This window comes from Thunnus maccoyii, chromosome 21, assembly GCF_910596095.1.
Source record: "Thunnus maccoyii chromosome 21, fThuMac1.1, whole genome shotgun sequence".
NCBI classification, from domain to species: domain Eukaryota; kingdom Metazoa; phylum Chordata; class Actinopteri; order Scombriformes; family Scombridae; genus Thunnus; species Thunnus maccoyii.
This window is the reverse complement of record NC_056553.1, coordinates 9773005-9795337: the sequence shown is the minus strand read 5'-3', so window position 1 is coordinate 9795337 and position 22333 is coordinate 9773005. Positions and strand designations below refer to the sequence as shown.

The 22333-nt window shown below is 40.2% G+C and overlaps 3 protein-coding genes and 1 long non-coding RNA gene across 4 annotated transcripts; 2 read left to right on the top strand and 2 right to left on the bottom strand.

The window, feature by feature from the left end:
• Window positions 1–2203: 2203 nt before the first annotated feature.
• On the top strand, window positions 2204–7575 carry fastkd3 (FAST kinase domains 3). Its single transcript, XM_042399325.1, has 7 exons — window positions 2204–2334; window positions 3190–4689; window positions 4805–4890; window positions 6610–6784; window positions 6868–6937; window positions 7061–7175; window positions 7287–7575. Exons 2-7 carry the CDS (start codon window positions 3225–3227, stop codon window positions 7383–7385), a joined length of 2010 nt encoding a protein of 669 aa, XP_042255259.1. The 5' UTR covers window positions 2204–2334; window positions 3190–3224; the 3' UTR covers window positions 7386–7575.
• Window positions 7576–7609: 34 nt separating this feature from the next.
• chmp5b (charged multivesicular body protein 5b) lies at window positions 7610–11570 on the bottom strand. The gene is made up of 8 exons (XM_042399327.1): window positions 11402–11570; window positions 9726–9830; window positions 9164–9210; window positions 8951–9044; window positions 8789–8860; window positions 8416–8524; window positions 8051–8166; window positions 7610–7958 (listed from the first exon to the last, which is right to left on the bottom strand). Exons 1-8 carry the CDS (start codon window positions 11468–11470, stop codon window positions 7908–7910), a joined length of 663 nt encoding a protein of 220 aa, XP_042255261.1. The 5' UTR covers window positions 11471–11570; the 3' UTR covers window positions 7610–7907.
• LOC121888059 lies at window positions 8478–19805 on the top strand. Its single transcript, XR_006093122.1, has 2 exons — window positions 8478–8566; window positions 19595–19805. It is a non-coding gene; the product is annotated as an uncharacterized LOC121888059 (long non-coding RNA).
• LOC121888056 (delta-type opioid receptor-like) lies at window positions 15396–20755 on the bottom strand. The gene is made up of 4 exons (XM_042399326.1): window positions 20596–20755; window positions 19993–20245; window positions 17110–17462; window positions 15396–16763 (listed from the first exon to the last, which is right to left on the bottom strand). The coding sequence occupies exons 2-4, from the start codon at window positions 20235–20237 to the stop codon at window positions 16234–16236; spliced, it is 1128 nt and encodes a 375-aa protein (XP_042255260.1). The 5' UTR covers window positions 20238–20245; window positions 20596–20755; the 3' UTR covers window positions 15396–16233.
• Window positions 20756–22333: the final 1578 nt, after the last annotated feature.

Here is a 22333-nt window from a genome sequence, read left to right as displayed (position 1 = left end):
TGATTAGTTCTGTAAAACGAATATTTACAAAAACCTGCTGGTTTCCTGTAATATTTTGTATATTATAAACTAATTATCTGATAACAATGTGCACACTGCAGGTGGTGACAGGAACTTCAGTGTCTTCTGCAACACAAATTCAAATTTTATGTCCAAAGCATATTTGGCCTAATGTATAAATGTGAGGTGCTGTCATGGTTGTATAGTAATATTTAGGTATTTAAGTGTATATTTTTTGTCTTTGAAAGAACAGTTTTCTCCTGAACTTTTGGCTCATTAAACTGCCTGCTGCTTATGAGAGCAGCTGTTGTGATCGGCTTTAATCAAGCTTCCCTTAACTCCACCTGTTGTTGTGAGAAATATTTTATTTATCAATGAATTTGAATTTCAGATGTTTATTTTATTCTTTCATTTTATTTTATTTTAGTTGTGACGTCATCTATCATGTCACTGCTATGTGAGGATGTCCACACTGGTGGTTTTATCAGTTCTTAGTTGACAGCAGTGGTCATTTGATGTGATTAGTGATGCCATCAAGGCTTCATTGATGAAGCCTTAATGGCCAGTCATCAGTCTCTATTCCAAGGGACCAAACCACTACTTTTACTGCAATACTTAAACTAGTTTTCTGATAATAGGCTACTTATGTACTTTTACTTTATTTTTCATGCAGGACTTTTATTTGTAATGGAGTATTTTTACATTGCTGTATTGGGACTTAAGCAAAGGATCTGAATATTTCTCCCACCACTGGAAAAACTTATTTATATAATAGTTATAGTTTATAACAAAATAGTTCTAATAAACCATAGTTCTAGTGTTGTAGTTCTGTGTATCTGTGGTGCTGCATTGATTGATTGGTGTGATTGATAGTAGTTGCTCCTCTTCTCCAGGTGGAGGCAGTGTGGATCAGACTAAACAGTTTTGGTTTCTGAGGTTTGTTCCTGGAACATGGAGCTGTTTTAAGATGTAAAGATGATGTTTGATGTTTGTGTGATGTCACAGGTGTTTGTTGTAAAGTGTGCAGAGTGTAAAAAGACTGGGTCCCGCTGTATCGCTGAGGCTGGACTACAGCGTCTATTCACAGGCGCGATCCCACTACTGAGCGGCACGGGGGCTTTGACCTGCTCCGTCTCCGACCTGGGCCGGTGCACCCCTCCTTAGACGACCTGGTGTTCCCGGGCTCCCCCAGGAGCACCATATCGATACCGAACTTAGCGCGGACACCCGATCGGCATAGTCCGCTGCAGCTCAGAGCTCCTGAGCTCAAACGATCCTCCAGCCTCAGCCTCCCGGTAACTTGGATTACAGGCGCGCGCCACCGCACCCGGCGAAATGCACCTGCATTCACCGGAGTTTTGGGATTTCACAAAGGTGACGTCACCAAGAAGTTACAGTGTTGAAAGTTCATCAAGCAGATCAACAGTTTCCCAAAGATCACTCACTGATAATGTCTCATGTTTTTAATAAAGATACATGGTTTTATAACATATCTTTATGGCCAATTGCTGTTTTAATTTATGCTCATTATGAATTTATTGAGATCATCCTTCATAGTCTATATACACAGACGGTTGACAAATTAAGGGAAAAACTAGTACAGGTCTGAATGCTTGACTCCCACAGTGAGGGGATCTAGTGGCTCTGTTATGCTGTGGGGGGCATTTTGCTGGCATGGTCTGGTTCCCTTAGAGGGAAAGGTCACTGCAAATCAATACAAAGTTGAGCTGACTGATCACCTTTATCCTTTGATGAAACATTTCTATCCTGATGGGAGTGGTCTCTTCCAGGATGACAATGCCCCAATTCATACGTTCACTAGGAGTCACTGAATGGTTTGATGAGTATGAAAAGTCACCAGCTCTCAACCCAATTGAACACCTATAATAGATAATTGAATACTGGTAAGGTTATGTGTATGTGGTGATGGTACAGAGTCCTTTGTTACTATCTTAATTTATTTTTATGTAAACGCTAGATCTAATGTAAACATTAGATCGGTGTATTTATAGCAAAAGATGAATAAGTATAAAAAATCTCCTCATGTTGTACTGGTTCAAACAATCTCTGCCCCAATGGGGGATCCTTGTTGATTAATGTTCAGCTAGTTTTATTTACAACGTCAGTATTTGTATTATGTGTTATAAAAAATCTCTTGGACTTCTAGGTTTAGTCATTTATTCTGAGTCATACGTTTGAAGCTGGGATTTACGAGGCTCCGTGAACATCTCACAATGCTTACGGAACCACGTTAGCATCATGGCACCAGCCGGCATCCTCCCGGTAACTGTTCCTTACTTTCTGTGACCATTTGCCGTGGACAGAAAGCTCCAGGTATGGCTTTAGCCTGTTTCGTCTTGATATTTGTTGTTTAATTGTCACTCTGAGATTAAATGTCCGCCTTTAGACACGCTAACAACCAGGATAGCGGGGCGACTCTGCAAGGCTAGCAGCTAAGTAGCTAACGTCAGCTAACAGCGTCAAGGTTAGTTAGTTAACAGTAAAGGAGGAGGTCAGACAACTATTTTACAAACAAATGGAAGAAAGTTTCAAACAAAACAATATATCTGTGTATATGTTGAACTCTGTTGAACTATAATCATATGGATGTAACGTGTAGACTGGTTAAAACAAGTCTTATAATAGTAAAATATTAACTTATTTACACAAAAAAGCCAAATGTATGAACCATCATCTTTTTTCAATGCTTTTTATACCGAATTTGGCCTTCGTTATAAATCCTTGAAGTGTATGAATTTAAAAATCTGCAAAAGAGCTGCTGAAATTTGTACAACTTTACGAATGAATGAACCCTGAATGTAATAATCTTTCATTTAAATTAAAGACTTACTAATGTTAATTAATCTTTATTTATTGTATTATTTTTGTTGAATTATTTACAATTTATATATTTTTAAATGTATTTTCCTATTTTTAATAGTTTTATTGCATGGGTTTGTTTTTCTTTTGCTTGTTTGTTTTCTTTTAGTCAGATACATGTCCAGGTTTTTAATACCATGGTTGACTTGCCTTGTTTATAAAATTTATTGTAAATAAAGTATTAAAAACAATAAAGCAGGAGGGAGCTGAGCACTCTCATTGCCAGTGGTTTTGTTCTCTTCTTTTGTTACATAGGGTGAATATGTGTTTGGTCTCAAACCCTTAAAACTTTTTTTCTTGTCTTTAAAGTTTTTCTTCAGCCGGGTCTCAGGAGTCCAGTTTTCATGGCTTTGAAGCTGATCCAGAGACGGCCGCTGCTCGGGCAGTTGGTGATTCAGCGTTACCCTCCTGCTGGACCTGTCTGCCCCACCAGGTTCCTGAGTACCAGCCCTGCAGGTCAGCCCTCATGTGTTGCATGCCTGTGCACTTCAGCCAGTCGCTGCATCCAAAAACAGGGTTGCCGGAAGCTTCAGCCGGACTGCAGAGTAAGGAGCCTGGCCACCATCGTCAGGGAGCCGTCCTTCGTCGCCAGCAGCTCTGTTGGACTCCACAGAGACTCAGTTCCCAGGTTGCATCTGACCCAGCTGCACCGACCCACTGCCATAGAGGAGCAGGCTTTCCTGCAGCGTTTGGGGTGCTGCTCCTCTGCCCGGCAGGTCTTCAAACTGCTGCGCACAGTGGAGATCATGTCTGACACCATGGCGGCAGCAGCTCTTCACCGTGTGGCCGACCTGGAGCAGGAGGGTAACTCCCTGAAGGATCCATCCGTGCTGGAGAATGACACCATCAGGGCCCTGTGCTCCCAGCTGGAGGAGGACTCTGGACGGCTGACGGACGCCGGGCTGGTGTCAGCTCTGCTGGCCTGCACACGCCTCTTCTTGGATCCTTGGAGTACACTGATGGTGCGGCTGGTGTCTGAGAGCCAGGAGAGGCTTGACCGGGGGCAGATGAGTGTGGGGCAGCTGTGCATTCTGGGCCAGGCGATGCTGGCCATGGAGGGTCATAGCAGTGTGATGCTAGAGGAGGTGATGGAGCAAATCCAGAAGCAGGAGCCCGCCCAGTGGAGCCTAGCAGATCTCGTCGCTGTTTATAGACTTCTGCAGGGTGGTGTGGGTAAAGACGGAAAATATAGAGACCTGTTGAACGCCATGCACACTCACGCTGTGACCGTCACCTTCCGTATGGATCCTGCTGCTGTCAGCGGGCTTCTCAGTGCTCTCGTGACCCTGAATCAGACCCAGGCCATGCCTCTCGTGATCAGTCTGTGTAAGCAGGCTGTACGGCATATACCTCGCTTCACTGACGAGGAGCTCAGCCTTGTGCTCGGCGCACTAATGCACTTTGGTCACAGTGATCATTACTTTGTGGAGGCGATGGAGAGGTACGTACCCACAATGGCCTTCACCTCCCACCCAGAGACAGTAACCAAGGTGATGCAGTTCTTCGGCCGGAGGAACATCCTGTCCCCGGCGGTGTTCGACGTCGTCGCGGAGAGCTTTGTTTACCGAGCAGATGACTACAGCACCAGCCAGGTGGCCAGGCAGATCATGTCTTTCGGGAAGCTGGGCTACCTTCCGCCCAACGCCGGCGACGTGTTCAGGAAAGTTGAAACCATCCTGCGCACACGCTTCTCACACTTCCAGCCTCGTACGCTGCTCAGCCTGCTCCACTCCTGCATCCTGGTGGAGAGGTTCCCTGTTAACTTTGTTTCCAAAGTTTTTAGCAGTTACTTCCTCCAGCAACTGCAAGGTAAAACATCCTGTCTGACGCCTGTGATATGTATTCACGTATCCTGAATGCATGATAAAAATTTCCCCTTGTAGAGATAAATATTTTGTACGTTCTGCATTTATCTATGTTTCAGAGGAAGGCACTAAAATGGACCGGATCGTTCTGGCACAGCTGACTCAGCTCTACATGACGCTGAAGTTAGAATGTCCTTTCTATGAGGTATTTAACTTTTATTTGTGTCAAGTTAGATATTAAAGTGATAATTCCAACCCAGATCAAGATTCCTGGATACCACTTAACAAATCATCAGTATGTGAGGTTCAGTGCATTCCCGTTACTTGTGAAGAAACCTGAACCTGCTATCTTACTGACTTCCTACATTTCCCAGAATTACTTTAGATCAATAGAAAACAGATATGAACTTGTTGGGTTCATCTGCAGCTCAGGTTTCTAGATGACCAGGAGGATTTTTCAGTTGTAGTAATTGAAAGGCACTGAAGCATTCAGATGGAGCGTCTACATCTACTGTCTACGGAGAAGTTGGTGTAGCTCACCCTTATGTATGTGAGGTTTAATGAGGACGATGTGTTTTTTTTTTTAAATAATGTTTTTATCATTAATTGTCTGATACACATACTGCGCGTGTCTCTTTCCATCACAGATCTTTGAACAGCAAAAGGTGGCAAACCCTGTCCCTCCTTCCTTTCTATCATTTTCTCCCTTATATTTTTCTCGTTTTTACACATACTAGAAGAGGAAGTAAAAAGGCATAATTTTTTAGCACAACAGCCGTAACCTTTGAAAACAGAATCAAGAAACAAATCTATCCAAATACCAAAAACTAAATTAATTTTAAAAAATGCACACCTTTCATATCCAGCAGTGTATACAATTATATTTTAATTTAAACATAACCCAGTTCTTCATGCAGGAAAAGACAATTAGACAACTGGTTTCCAGATGTCAAGCACATAATCTTCCTCTCAGTGTGCCATATTTCTCCCAGAAACCTATATTAGTCTTATCAGTGTTTTTCCCCAGTTTGTGGCACTAATTAGCTTTTGTTGTAATATACATATATCAGTAATTGTATACTCTTTAGCTCTCAAATTAAAGGATAGTTTCACATTTTTTCAAGTCTGTCTTAATAACACAATAGCCACATGTCCATATGACCACTGAAACTGTAATCATTCTTCCTGTTCATACTGACCATTAGAAGGTTCCTTCCAATGTGCTTACAGTATAAGTGATGGGGGCCAAAGTTTACAGTTCTTATTTTGTTGGTCTGAAGACAATATGAAGCTTCATCTGTATCAGTTAGTCAAATAAAGTGGATATCTTTTGATTTTTTTGTAAAAAAAATTCCCTCTTTGTGTCTCGACAGTGTTTCCTGTTCAGCTGCAGTGAAAGTATTGTAACAAAAAGAGGGAATTTGGCACTAAAAAGACTGTAACTCTGAAAGATATTGACCTGATTTTCTCATTTGGACGGCTGAAGCCTCATATTAGCTTCAAATAAACTTTCAAATACACTTTTGCACAGGATGAGGGATGTGTCAATGTTCATTTGGGCACCTGCCTGATATTTTAGGACAGACTTGGAAAATTGTAAACCTGTCTTTTCAGATCTGGAGGGTACAAATGAAATAAAACCAGGATACTTGGTGTGCTAAGAGTCTACTTAACATTTACAGCAGATGTTTCACATACTGTAGCTAAAGATCTGCTGTCAGATAGGATGATACCTGTGCATGAATATCTTGGTGTGGCATCATGTTGTTTGTGTTTGGGCAGTTATGTGTAAGAAATCAGATATCCAGTCAACAAAGAGAGGCTGGTGAAGCCACGTTCATTGCCAATAGCTGTTGTTGAATGTTGTGAATTTACAGTATTAGTGTGTCCCCGCCTGCTCCTTCACCCTCTGTTGTCTCGTCAGGGTCCCAGACTTCTTCCCAAGTACCGCGTCAAGTCTTTCCTCATGTCTGGACATTCTCTGGAGACACCGGTGGACACACATCTGTACCACTCAGTGAAAACCGGACTAGTGGATTTGCTTGGGGCACGTTCATACTTTGGATCCAAAGTTCTGACACCATACTGCTACACACTAGGTAACATCCTCTCAGCTGCTTCTCTTCTGAATGTTTCCTATAGTTTATACCTACTTGATATTTAATTATTTTTGTTCTCGTAGATGTGGAGATAAAGCTCGACGAAGAGGGATACGTGTTGCCTGCCAGTCATGATGATGATGTTTTCAAGAGGTAAATGCTTTCATGTATTATATAGGATTACTACTTCTGTTACATGACTACGTTTAATTAACACACAACAGTCATCTTAAAAATGTGTTTTAACTCATTGTACTGTTATTTATGCGTTGACAGGATAGCTCTTTGTATTGATGGACCCAAGAGGTTCTCTACAAACAAGAGGCAGCTACTTGGTAAAGAGGCCATCAAACAGCGACATCTGAGGCTTCTGGGATATGAAGTTGTGCAGGTTAGACCCTCACCTTCGTATATGAGGGAGTACATTATGTCTGTTTTGCATATTTCTTTCTGACTTCCGGTATAATCTTTTGTTCCTGAAATTTGATCTTGTCTTTTCTAGATCCCGTTCTATGAAATGGAAAAACTGCGAAACAAGACCAGTGTGGTGGAATATCTGCACCAAAAAATCTTCCCTCACAGTTACAGACTGAGCTGGTGATGATAAAAAATAATGTGTACACTGAGGATCTGACATCAGGGGCCGTTATTTCTCTTGAGCTTTTTCTAGCTTAAAGATATCATTATTATTTATTTTTACTAAAGATGCCATTGCCTAAATAATGTTTAATTTATTGATTATGCAATTCCACATGTTTAACTTCACAATAAAGTATCTTTTGTATAAATGATGACTTTTTAATGACTTCAATGTATCACACAAAATTAAGGACTGCTTGAAAAATATAATTTATTTTGTTCTTAGCAGCACAGCGCTGCAGAAACTGTACAATGTTAAGAGAATCCTGATTCCAACAGTCACCTCAGATACATATAACATGAGCTCACTCATACAGAAGAATAATCAAAATTTTTAATTAAGAAACCTGATTTCACGTTAGAGTTTACACAATTTGTCAGACAGAAGATGCTTTGGTCTAAGGCCCGGAGTGTTAGAGGGATAAATACAAAAAAAGAAGGATATGATACATGTAAAACAAGCCCGAGTGTCCTGATTGCTCCTTTATGTGGCAGGAATCTGAGGAAGGCCAAACTCGTCCACCAGAACACCATCCTGGAACACAAAATAAAGACATAAATAGATGCTGTGCGAACAAAAATGTCTTTAACTAATGACAAACTCTGAATCCTAAACCTGTGACGTACCCTGTTGGTTGACTTGTCGCCAGGCAGACCCTGTGGGATGGAAGGAGCTGTGGAGGCCTCGTCCAGGTAAGAGCTGTCTTCATCCAGCAGGAGCTCGTCTCCCAGAGCATCCAGCTCTGTGAACACAGCAAATATGTACGTTTGGTCTTTAATAGGCACTAAAATCTGCTGTGCAGCCTTCTGCCTTACTGTCGTCATCTGCAGAGGGATAATACTGCAGAAACAATATTTATAATTTATTAATTGAATCCATAAATAACTAATTGGAAGAGATTCTCTCTGTTATGCGGTTTTTAAAGATGGAGGACAGCACCATCTGCCTGTCATCTCCTCATAAGCTCCTGGCAGATAAATGCTTTACTGACCTGCTTCCAAATCATCGTCATCAATTTCAGGCGTGCCGTAGCTTCTGCCCAGCGCCTCCTGGATGTCGTTGGCGTCTTCCATCATGTCCTCGAGCTGGTCTTGAATATCCTAAGTATTTAAAAAGGAGTTAAAATGTGGCAAAGAGAAAATGTAAGTTTCTTCTAATGCAATTGTCCTTTTATTGAGTGCACATGGAAATTTTATATCGGGAAGAGAATTTGGATTTATTATATCTTGGAACATATTCCCAGTTATCTACTGTGACACTGTCTCATCTGCTGATATCAGAAAATATAAACAATCCTTAGTTATAGCCAACATTAGATTTAATCACAATGGTCGTCTATCTGCAAAAGACGTAAACAGAAATACCTCAATCTGATCAATTTTCACGTTCTTGTACGCTTTCTTCATGTCTTTGAGGCCGACTTTCATGGCATCAACCTAAAAAAAAAACCAAACAGATATTAGCAGCAAATCATGTTTTCTTCAGTATGCAGCTCGTCTGGTACGTTCATTAATCGTGTCTCTTACTGTGGTTTTAGTGTCTTTAAGGGATTGGATTGTGTAGTTTGCTTGTTCCATGTTGAACGACTGCTGCATGAGGTTGTCTCTCTGACTCTCATACCTGCAAGAGATGAGAATGAAGTTTAGCAAATAATGAGAAAAACATTTGAAGCTTATAGTTTGTTTTTTTACATGTTTAAGAATATGAACACTCTGACTTTAGGAAATAAAATTACTTACATTCTCTTCTGCTTCAGAACTCTCATCGCCTTTTGCTTGACCATGTTCTAGTAGATAAAAAAATTGAGACCACAAACTCATGATCAACAATAAACATGAACTAAACAAAACTACATGATGAGCAGAGCTGGGAGTCAAACCTAAATACTTTTTGGTATCAACTGAAATGTGTCTGTAGTATTAAAAAATGTCAAATTATCAAAACTGTCATCAAATGTCTGGTCAGATTTGTGCTGATCTTTACATATTCTTTGATTTTTCCTTATTGAATTCAGAACTTTGCCATTTCTGAGACAGTATTTTATTTTCTTGCACAGTTGATTGTGTTTAGACAACATTTAACATTTGAGTTTAGCTTCTTTTGTCAAATGAAAAAATGCTTTGTAGAGAAACATGTTTATACTTAAAGTATAGAAGAAAGTATTGTTTTGATGTGAGTTACAAAGCTCATCACATTGTCTGTGACACTTTCAAACAATACTCTGACATAATGATTAGAATCTCAGCATTCAGTGTGATTTTCAGTCAGTATTTCACAGTTACACTGGACATAAAATCTCACCTTTGAAGGCCCATCTCTCATCTTTTTCATCTGATCTTTGTACTTCACAAGTTCAGCATCTAGTCTGGCAATTTTCTTGTCAACAGACTCTGTCCGACCATCAACCTTAAAGCAGAAAAGAACAGAACATCAACTTTTGTGTGACAGTAGATCATTGGCCATTGAATCATCTTAATAGGGGTGTTACAAACTAAATACAGTCAATACAAATTGATGAACTGCTTGTAGGCTGTCCCTTACGGCACACAAACACAGTAGCCTCATTGATTACCATTAAATATGACAAAACCTCTGTTTCTTCCTGTTTTTTAGCTTCCAATTCAGGGTTAAGGGAGACATAAATAATGATATTTAGCAGCAGATTCTCTGTTTTTTCACCACTAACACTTATGAAATCGTGTTAGACATCGTAGCAAAAAGCCTTAACGCTGTTTAACACATTTTCAGATTTGTGAAACCTTTATTTTGCTTATGAAATTAGAAAAAGGGCAATTCAACTGCTTTTTTTTACCCATCCAGAACACATAAGAGCAGGTCGAGTTTAAAACCCACTATACTTGGACTTGTTATCTGGACTAGATTAACAAGGAGACTCCAGAAACTCATTAAAACACAGTTTCTGATTTGTGACACCTTTATTCTAGTTGTGAAAACCGAAAAAAGACACAAAAAATAAGAAAATAAAGCTACTGTAAAATGAATAAATCTCAGTAGTATGATACTCTGTAATGTCCTCTGTCATACTGGTGTACTGGTTTCTTGAGACTTTTTAATACTGAGCAGGTAGGACCATAGCAAATAGACATAAATGGCAATAAGACTGAAAAACAGTTTACCATGAGTAAGGGCAATAAATAAGAAAAAAATGCCACAGTTAAAATGATCAAAACTCAATAAAGGGCGATTTCACTGCTTTTCCCCCCATCCAGACCACATATGAGCAGATCCAGATCAAAACGCAGTATACTTAGACTTATCAAATCTGGACTGGATTACTATTATTATTAAGATTTGACAAGTCTAAGTATAGTAGTTTGGTTTGATCTGGATGGGACAAAAAGCAGTGAAATCGCTCTTTTTTCTGTTTTCATAAACAAAATTAACGTTTCACACATCTGAAAGTGGGTTTAAGCATCGTTAAAGTTATTTGCTACGATGTGTAACACTTTTTCACAAGTGTAAGTGGTGAAAAAACTTAACACGAAGCATCATTATTTGTGTTTCCCCCTTTACTTTTCCCATAACAGCTAATTTTAGCGTCGCAGCTCAGCCCAGACGAGCAACCAGTATAACTGGTTTAATGTCAGCCAAGTCACTGAGATGAACATGACATAGTTTCTGTTGTATGTTATTCAAATGGCTCAAATTCCAGCTCAAAATTACATAAAGCTGACTCATTACCCAGACACACAAACTGATTTAAATACCTTGATTATCGACGGATATTACCAGAACATGGCGTTTAGTCTAAAGCCTTTGTTTCACTCCCGTCTGGTTTTAATGTAATGTAACACATTATTAATGTATAAGCTCACGTCCATTACGACAAAATTATAGTTAAACGTGACAAACTCTGGCCTCTGGTTCTACCCAGAAAAGTTGGCTAGCAGTTAGCTAAAGGAAACCATCTTTGTTTACTTCAAAAGCTCAAAAAGTTGTTCCAGTTTCATACTTACGTTTCCTATGCAGTCCGTCAGGTTCGGCGGTGGACCTTTAGCTTTCCCTCTGCCAAATATACGATTCATTTCGGCAAAATAAAGACTTTAAAATGTTTTAGAGAAAGCCGCGTTAGTTCGCTGTCAACAGCTGGAGAAAACAACCAGGAAGGAGACAGACTTCGGACGTCAGCGGAGTCACGTGATCGGTAGTCCCTCGACCACGCCCCCCCCCCCCCCCCCCCCCCCCCCCCCCCAACAGTACAAACAGTACAAACAGTACAAACAAACAAAGAAGGCACATTTTCATGTTTTAATCATCAAAAATCTTCGGCCTCAGGTTGAGCAAGAAAAAAAACAAATATAAAAATGACATAAAGTAATAAAACTTAAATGAAAATGCATAAATAATAATAACAAAAAAGAAAAAAATAGGACTATTTCAAATTAACTTAAACATACACAGGAAAAACCAACATAAAGTGCCTTATAAAGGCTTCAGTGCACCTTGACATTTATTCTACAGTCTCTAAATTCTACTGGAGGGATGAACACCATCCTTCTGAAAGATATTCCCTCATTTGGTGTTTTGATGATGGTGGTGGAGAGCGCTGTCTAACACATCGGCCCAAAATCTCCATAGGTGCTCAACTAGGTTGAGATCTGGTGACTGTGAAGGGCATAGCATATGATTCACATCATTTTCATACTCATTAGACCATTCGGTGACCCTTTGTGCCCTGTGAATTGGGGCATTGTCATCCTGGAAGAGACCACTCCCATCAGGATGGAAATGTTTCATCATAGGATAAAGGTGATCACTCAGAACAACTTTGTATTGATTTGCAGTGACTCTTCCCTCTAAGGGGACAAGTGGTCCCAAACCATGCCAGCAAAATGCCCCCCAAAGCATAACAGAGCCATCAGATCCCCTCACTGTAGGGGTCAAGCATTCAGACCTTCCATCTGTATCTAGTAATGAAAACAACTTAAGAGCTTTCTCCACAGTGCTTTGTTTTTGTTTTTGTTTTTGTTGTTTGTATTCTTCTTTTTTCTATTTTATGGTGTTAAAATGCATTATCGCCACCTACTATGTTGGAGTGTGAACCAGAGTTATATCTGTCCCCTTAAACAAACAAACAAACAGAAGAAAAAGAACACTTAATTCTTTTAATCAACCTAATTTCTTTCAAATACTGGAATAGGCTCCCGAACCTGATAGTAAATAAATTTTTTAGACTCTTCCTCTCCAACCCTCCTGGTTTCCCTCTTTAATGATTCTCATTCTCTGGAGTATTTTTTGCAGTGACAAACTTCATGCTCCACTGATTCCTCTATTTGACACATAATCTATTTGACACATAATCCTGAGGGATGTTTGTCTATTAAAGGCAGTGTTTTATTAAGTCTGGTGTGTCCTGCGCTCAGCCTTGTTAAGTTGTTCTCCTCTGTGGTGCTGCTTTTAACTGACCTCGCTATGTGCACGTCTGGCTGTACTGCATAAAGGTGTCGTCCTGTGTTTGCTGCATCCCGACTGTGCTGCTGCTCTTTAATGATGTTTCTTTTGATTGTTTCTTTTTGCTTCACATTTACTGAGTGAAATTCTTCTCCTCGTGTTTCAGTGCCTGTTTTGCTAACGTGTCCCCAATTTAATTCTCCTTTATCCCTCTGTGAGCTGGTATCCACATAGATGTTATCAAAATATTCATATTTTTAAATCTGTACAGAGTTTCATATATCTCATTAACTATATCCTGCCTATTGTGAGATATAAATGAGTGAAGTGACATTAATGCAGAACATGAATCTGTGCACAGAATAACTTTTCCAGTTTGTAACTCTTCTATCTGCTGTAATGCTGTTGCTGTTGTCATAATCTCGACTTTGAAAACTGACAAATGATCTGATATTCTTCTTAACAGAAACTCATAAGGCTGGTTTACTAAAAGCAAAACCTGTGCTCCCTGTCTTATTATCCTTGGATCCATCCGTATATACTGAGATAGATGTATCTTCAACCAAAACTTCAAACTTCAAAGAAAGCATTAACAGTAATCTTTCTTTGTACTGAACTGCACTGAACTGTGAAATGCTTTACAAAAAGAAATCATGTTAAAAATAAAACAGAAAACTTATAGGCAATAAAAGCATTAACTGAACCAGAATAAATGGAAAATGGACCCCAGACCTGCAGACCTCGAGACCCCCAGTGGCCTCCAAAAGCTCCATGTGTGGCAGCTGGTTTGTGGTGATTAATTGTAACTCTGTTTGGGACTTCAGGAATCGAGTGCTGACATGATTAAGGACTTTCAGCTGGTTCCTACTTTATTATCTGCTCTTAGGACCCCATCTTGTAGAGGGACGCTCTGTCAAAATCTAGGTTTCAGGTCAGTCCCACCCTGATCTAATCTAAAATATTTCATTCAAAACAACATGAGGAGGAGAAAAGTGACTAATTCTTTGCATTTGTGATGCCACAATGAACAACAAATGCTTGATATTTTCACTTGATAAGCGACTAACTAATCGGAACATTGGGATCATTATCTGATCAAATAGTTACTAATTAACTAATCAGGTTAACACTAAATATGACTGCAGTGAAGCTTCTGCAAGGTTTTAGGATTTCTTTTCTAAGCAGACAGATCAGTATTTGCTATTTTCTTCCTCTGGAGGGAGCTGCTGGCTTACACTAAAAAACACAAAATCAGGACGCAAGTGGCTCCTGACCTCCCACCAAAAACCCATATCTGTGCAGAATATTGTCTATAAACTAAAACTGCTCTTCTTTTATCAAACTGTGAGACAATGTGAGGCAGAGTTCTTCTCTTTTAAAGCACGATATGCAAATGTAATGATATAGATCAAAGACAGGAAGACATTTGAGCGCTTACAAATCATCTCCGTGAAAAAGATGAGAGTCAATGTGCATTTGTTAAACTTGCTTTAATATTAAGCACTTTACAAACAGGATGTTTTGATCGATACATCTTCTGTGCGGCTGACAGCAGACAAAGCCAATATACAGGTGCAGATTATAAAACAATAAGCAATGAGAACATAAAATGTCTTGATCACAGTGTAGTTTCCTCTCTTTGTTGTCTAATAACGGAACTTCTGCTCTATTTCTATATTTATGACCCAGAGAGGTCTGGTTTAGGGACATTAAAGTGAAACTGCGAGTGTTTATGAAAATGGATTTTCTTACTGACTCACTTTAATATTAGCAGAAGTCCTTCTCTAATGATATAGATGAGTTTATACCATGTTTAATCATATGTTTATATAATACAGAGTATATTTGCAGTACATTCAAAATAGTTTACAACAGCACAGTCCATCAAGCATATAGGCTGCTGACGCTGCATTATAATATCATAGCAATGATCACTGACATGCTACAAATACAGTATGTTTCATTGATGTCTGTGCAAAGTTTTTCTTTTCTGTCATCTGTACAAAAGAAGGTATTGTATACATACTATCACACTGTACAGCTGTCATGATATACTGTATTTAATCCTGTGCACGACTTGTTTAAACAGCGACTCATGTTTTCAGATTAAAATATTTCTCTACAACGATAGCATGAGTACTTCAATAGGACTATGTGTATTATGGTAAAAGCCATACACAGCACATGTGATTGAATTATATACCATAAATTGAACAACTTATCAAACTGGACACAACTCCAGAGTCAAAGCTGATAGAGAGCCCTCTGTCAAATTTTAAAAGCACATTCAAGTCCAGGATTTTCCCCTTAAAACATTCATCATGGGTAAACTTTTATAGCTTTTATACAACCAACTGTTGCTTTTTTTTGCAACTTCAAAGTCCAACATGAGTCAGTTCTCTCACATCAATCAGCACAATTCAAACTCTTCACAGACGTAAAGAGGATTTTGGCACATATCCGCTGTCAGTGATTCATGCAAATACCACCGACATGTTAACTGTATATATATATATATATATATATATATATATAAAAATTATACATGATGTGCTGTTTGAGCCATCTGCTAATCATTCCTGTAACCATTTTCCACTGCTACAAACATGTGTTATCCTGGACTGTTAAAAGGCACATTTGGCAAAAGAATTATAGCAGGAAATGACAGGAATAAACAAAAAAGGAGAAAGGAATAAACAGAATGTAGTTAAATGAGAATAAAAACTAAAAAACATTGATGCAACAAATATGAAACTTGCCAATATTAAAGTTTTCATTAATTTCTTTCCCCATGGAGTAATCAACAATTTCCTGAGAAACTTTGGCGTTATGATACTAACATATCACTAATTTTCCACACATAGGAATACTTGTAATCCATATAATTGACAAGCAGTTATTTTTTAGGAATATAATCTCTTTAGGAAAGAGAATGACTTTAAAATCAATACAGTAAAAGGCAAATTTTAATCACATTTGGGCTGTTTTGGTGCTTAACAAACCTGTCTTCTAGTCGAAGTTGAAGTTATAAATACACAATCTTTATCACAGCTGACATGAGGAAATACATGAATGAAAGTGGGAAAAGTCACAGCAGAAGGGAAGTTAAGGGGATTAAGTTATTGTCACGTAGAGACGTTTTGTGGATTAATGGAGTAGATGGAATACAATTTCTAACATGTAACTTTCACTTGATCTCTGAAATGAAATCATATATCAATGTTGGCACTGTTTAAACCCCCCAAGTGACGCGTCCTCTAACAATAAAAACAAGCGGAGTCAACTTCAGTAATAGAGTCAGAATTACAGTCTACATTGCTGACGTGACGTGGGTTAGGCCCAGGTCATGTGAGTCTTCTTTTCCAATATGGGAAATTGAAGACAGTTCCACTGCTAGTCATGTTGGCTTTCTAGTCCCGTTTGGATTCTCCAGGGGAAGCGCGGCCTCCCTCACAGCGCTGGGGGCCTTCTTGCTCCCCGATACCTTCTCCCCCTTCAACTTGGCTGAGAGGCAGAAGTCTTTGAAGCAGCGTTTGAAGTTCTCATCCAGGAAGGCATAGAGGACAGGGTTGAGGCTGCTGTTGGTGTAGCCCAGAGCCACGCAGAAGAAGTAGGCGGCCATGATGGCGGTGGTTTCGGGCACGCTAACGAGCGCCTTGACGAGGATGAAGATGTGAATGGGCGTCCAGCAGACCACGAACACAGCAACCACCACGACCACCAGGCGGGTGATGCGGCGCAGGTTGCGATCCTTTTCCCGCGAGCCAGACAACATTCGGACGCTCTTCAGCCGCAGGACCATCAGGGAGTAGCACACGGTGATGATGAGCACAGGCACGACGAAGGCAAACACAAACACACATATCTTCATCAGCGTGTCCCAGTAGACGTACGGCTCCGGGAACTGTAAGGCACACTCTGTTATGTCTGCAGGAGGACAGGAGGGAAGGGGGGGAGAAAAGGTGAATTAAGTGATGAAGTGGACTTGCGCTTCATCACAAATAAATTTCCACTCTGTGCCTCTCTGCTATCAATTTAGCAAGCTGTTATGGAACAGCTAATCTGCACTCAAAAGGGAACATTTTTGTGCTAAATCATCTATATTCAGGAAGAATGATGCATGATGTGTGGCTAATGGAAAACTCTGCACTGACAGATGATTTGATAGACTATATTTCTGCTCTGAAAATACTATTGCTGCATACTTTAAGTGAATCTCCAACGCTGAAAATTGGCTGAAACTTTTCAGTTTTATTCAGGAATTGTTTCTCACCACTGTTTGTCTGGGTTCCACCCAGAATAAAAGCAGGTATCCCTGCGGCTGAGGACAGTATCCAGATGCACACATTGATCATCTTGGCTTTGATTGGAGTGCGGAAGTCCAGGGCTTTCACCGGGTGGCACACCGCCACGTAGCGATCCACACTCATCATGGTGAGAGTGAAGATGCTGGTGAACATGTTGTAGTAGTCGATGGAGATGAACACCTTGCAAACCACCTCACCGAAGGGCCATGTGTTCAGCAGGTAGTCGGTGCTCTGGAAGGGCATCGTGGTGGTGACGAGGGCGTCGGCGAGCGCCAAATTGAAAATGTAAATGTTGGTGGCCGTCTTCATCTTTGTGTACCTGTTAAACATGCAGAACACAAGGTTGTCCTGTAATATCCAGGAAGAGAGATGACCAGAGCTAACCATCCATCCAGACTGTCATGGCTGACGTATATTGCTTGGCTGACTCTGTAGAAGACCTTTCTGCTCGGCTCATTATCAATTAAACACTGGCCATTAGTCCACTCTGCTTCCTTGAATATGTAATGCAATTTTTCGGACTCGCAGTTCATTGTTATGTATAGTATACTGCCGATTTCAGGCTGTGCGTAATCAACCTGTTTTCACTTCATTAAATTATAATCACATTAACCGTCTACGTGATGACTTTTTCAAAGTCTAATTTTAAAGTTCAATTTCAGTTTTTAATTTTTTCCAGTGGTGATGCCTACAGGATATAATGAAGCACTGACATTAACACAGACGGTGATGCATTCTTTTACTTTATAATAATATATTTGTGGTAAACTATATTAGAGTGATTATAAAACACAAAAATGATTAAAATGTTGAAACCACATTTCTTGATCCACCATGACCTGCAAGCACCAGGCAGCATGTACTTGTTTATTGTCATCAAAGGGTGTCGCGATTGGACAAAGACCTCGAAAAGTCGTTTAATTTATCAAAATCAAACCTGAATTCTTTCTCTTTCCATCAGTAAAACCTTTGGATAAAACCATACATGACGCCATTGCAGAGCTGAAGATGGTTATGGATTTTTGAGACATTAAAAGCCTTAAAGGAATAGTCAGACATTTTGGGAAATAAGCTAACTGTATTTACTGTCTTGACGAGATGAAAAGAATGATAGCACACTCATATTGGATCGAGTGGTATCGATCTTCTCATCTAACTCCTGGCGAGAAAGCAAATAAGTGTTTCCAACATTATTGACCTATTCTTCAAAAAATGTATTTATTGATTTTTTTAGGCAAATGGGGCCTTTAGCAACAAGCTAAACACACTATTGACATAATGTAGCAAACTGCCTGTTTGCCTGCACATCAAGCAGACATGGAGCAACATTAGCAATCATTTGGAGTCGTGTTTCTGCAAACTAGAAAATTCAAATCCAATATTTACTCTCCTCTTAGCTGTGTTTTGCTTGAAATATCTCGCTTTATAGCAGTGAAACGCTTCACTATGTTCACCAGCTAGTTGTTAGCTTCATCTGTCTGTTGTTTGGTGCTGAGTAGGGAGCATTACAAGGGATTTTTAAAGTTTCTCTTTATGGAAAATGGCTGCCTGCTGCAGGTGTAAAGGAAGCTGATGAGAGCGGTGAGGGTGAACCAAAACAGTTAAAAGTGTGGCCCATAAAACCAAAACAATGAGCTGAAAGAAGCTAAAATGCTCCAAAGAGCTGAGAGGAAGTGGAGAGCTATGTGGGTTGATTACTACGAGCAACACCTTTCACACAGTCTTTTTTTATCTATTGTCAATATAAAGATATTTATTAAGGCAGCTTTAACAAAACAAACTATGCCTACAAGGTGCACTACCAGGTACTGCTCTTAATGGCTTATTGTTTACTGTCTTCTGTTGACTCTATAAGCTTTTGGATTAGTGTAATTTCAAATACTTGTTTACGCTAAATCACCACAAACCACTTCTTTCTCTCTGCCAAAATGACCCTCCACAGAGCAACTAAACAGTAAAACATAGAGTCTTTGCTAAAAACTGAAGTGATAAAATCAGCTTCTACCGACAGGCGACGCAATCACTTTGATTTGAGGTAATTGCGTCTACGGACCAAAGCATTCTGGATGGCACTGCTGCATTTCACTGTACATCGGAGGAGATTTGTTGCTCTCACACACCATAAATAACGCCCAATGAGGTGCAAGCAGGCTATCAGCGTGATAAAGCACCACTGGTTTCAACTATAATTAATATCATGTCCACCAGACAATAGGGCTGATTTATTAAATATTGTTATTGTAGTTTGGAGGTCTTGAGGGTTACTGGATTCATAAAATTGGGTACTTTGAAGCTTTTGGGACACTTGTCAGCCAATTTGTAATGACAGCAGGGATTTTAAACCCTTTCTTTGCCAAAATGCTACTGAACTTTCTCTCTTGGGATTTCCTGGCAACAAAACTCATTTGGATGTTGTCCTAGTTGAATAAAAATGTTTCTATTTCCATGCAGATTTGGATGAGCTTCGGAGCAACATGCCTTCTTTTCTCCGGAGGACCTGTCTCCTGAGTGCATCCGAGATCAAAATGCAGGCGCTGAGGAGAACTCTGACATGCACCAGATGGCCTAAAGGTCACCATAAAAGACTAAAGGGTTGGTGCCAGTGGCTTATTGACAAGCAACATTTACAGAAGCTGTGAATAAACACATACTGCTGGCTGGTTTTCTGCATTCCTGTAAGGCTTTCCTGCATGTGCCAAAAGATACAGTCTTACTATACTACTTACTATACTACTATACTTTAAATCACCATAACTCTCCATAACCTCATATGATTACTGTGCACATTTTGTGGTGTTATGCAAGAGAGAATATATCAGTATATATTTACCAAAATAAAATGACCCTACCTGATGATCACATACATGACGAGGCAGTTCCCCAACAAGCCGACCACAAATACTACGGAGTAGACTGCAGTGATGATGGGGATGATGGGGGACATGCTCTCCGGTTCCCAGCTATCATCATGGGTCACATTGCGGTTCTCTGAGTATCCGGACACCCAGGCTGAAGAATTCACCGGACAGTCCTCCATCAGCGTGGAGAGGCACTTATTGTCTTCTTTGAAAATCTCAACCGGAGTGCTTTCCATGCTGACACCTGTTTATTAGGTTGGAAAACATCTCCTAATTAATAATTTAGAGGATGAATGGATTAAAAAAAAAAGCCTTACACAAGCCTTAACGGTTAATAATAAGGGGACCGAGCCAGAAAACCGCGTGGAAACAACCACTTACATAATGGATAGAAAATTTTAAAAATATATCATCACATTAATGCAAAAACATGAGACCTGCACAAACTTCACCTGGGTTTCAGAGCCACTTGTAGATCATGCAAAACACAGTCGAAAGCACACACACACACACACACACACACAGCTCCAGTCTTTCAGAAAGAAAAAAAACCGCGCATACATTTCTGCAATGTGAAGCTCGCAGAATACTCACCTTGGTCACCCCCGAATTAACGAACGCACCCAGATGTGTTTATCCTGCCCGGTTACGATGCAGCTCCGCTTGTTTTGTTGCCCCGCTGAAGGTTACAGCTCATCAAAGTTTGTGGATGCTACTGCGCGCCCGGAGAGGAGCAGCGGCGGCTTTGCGGGCACTCGTGCACACGCACTGATGAAGAGGAGGTGGTGGTGGTGGCGCGCAATCAGGCTAGATCCACCACGCACACACACGCACACACACACACACACACACACACACACACACACACATACATTTGTTGTCCTAGGTCACTTTTGGGGACATTACATAGACTTACATTCATTTCCTGGAAACTTACTCTAACCCTAACCTCAACTACTGACCCAAAAATCAGCTTTCTCCCAACTGTGGGCATGACTTTTGTCCCTAATTGGAAAAACTGTCCCCAATTAACTGGTCCTAAGTTTGAAATTTGTCCCCAAAAGTAGCCTATAACAGACCACACACACACACACACACACACACACACACACACACACACACACACACACACACACACACACACACACACGTGTTGTTCTAGTTCACTTTTGGGGACATTACATAGACTTACATTCATTTCCTGGAGACTTACCCTAACCATAACCCTAATCTTAACCATGGACCCAAATATCAGCTTTTTCCCAACTGGGGGCACGACTTTTGTCCCTAATTGGACGAGTTGTCCCCAATTAACTGGTCCTAAGTGTGAAATTTGTCCCCAAAAGTAGCCTATAACAGACCACACACACACACACACACACACACACACACACACACACACACACACACACACACACACACACACACACACACGTGTTGTTCTAGTTCACTTTTGGGGACATTATATAGACTTACATTAATTTCCTGGAGACTTACACTAACCTTAACTACTGACCCACAAAATCAGCTTTTTCCCAAATGTACAAGCTGTCTCCAATTAACTGGTCTTTAGTCTGAAATGTGTCCCCTGAAATAGCCTATGACAGACCAACACATACACACACACACACACCCCTCACCCAAAATATGACATGGCAGAGTGATGACAATGACCTGCAGGCTGACACACAATCTCCTTCAATCTTATGTCACAGTGGAGTAAAAACCATTGAGCAACATTAACCAAGACATCCCTGATTTGTTTAAGCGAATTGGAGATTTTTTTTAAAAAGGGTGAACATGACAAAATGTCACTGATCATCCCAGTTTAGTGTTAAATGTCTAAAATCTCTCCTAAATCTAAAAATACAACCACGCAGCTCTCCAAGGAGGCATCTCCTGGTGTAAGTTTTAAAGCAAAGTGACTAAATGTCTGTGTTGATAGACGATGGTGAAGCTGAGAAGTGAGACAGAAGGGAGGCAATGCAGCAGGAGAGATGAATCTGGTGGTATTCAGCCCTGGGTGGGTGCAGTGACGGGGTCATACCTCTTTCACTGGACTCAACGCTGCACATTTTAAGGCATTTCTGCTTTAGTGGACAAAGTACGAGGGCAGCAAAGGGAGATGATAGATGACCAAGGTCCAGCAAGCAGATGACACCATTAGTAATAGTATTTTACTGATTACTGACAACAAATGCTCTTACTTTTCACAGAGCAAACAGTTAATTCTACCTTTTTGAGAGTTTTTTATGTTAGAAAAAATGCTGATTGAACTCAACATCTGAGAAACCACATATAGATTTGGTTTGAGGGTGCAATTTTGGTCTGA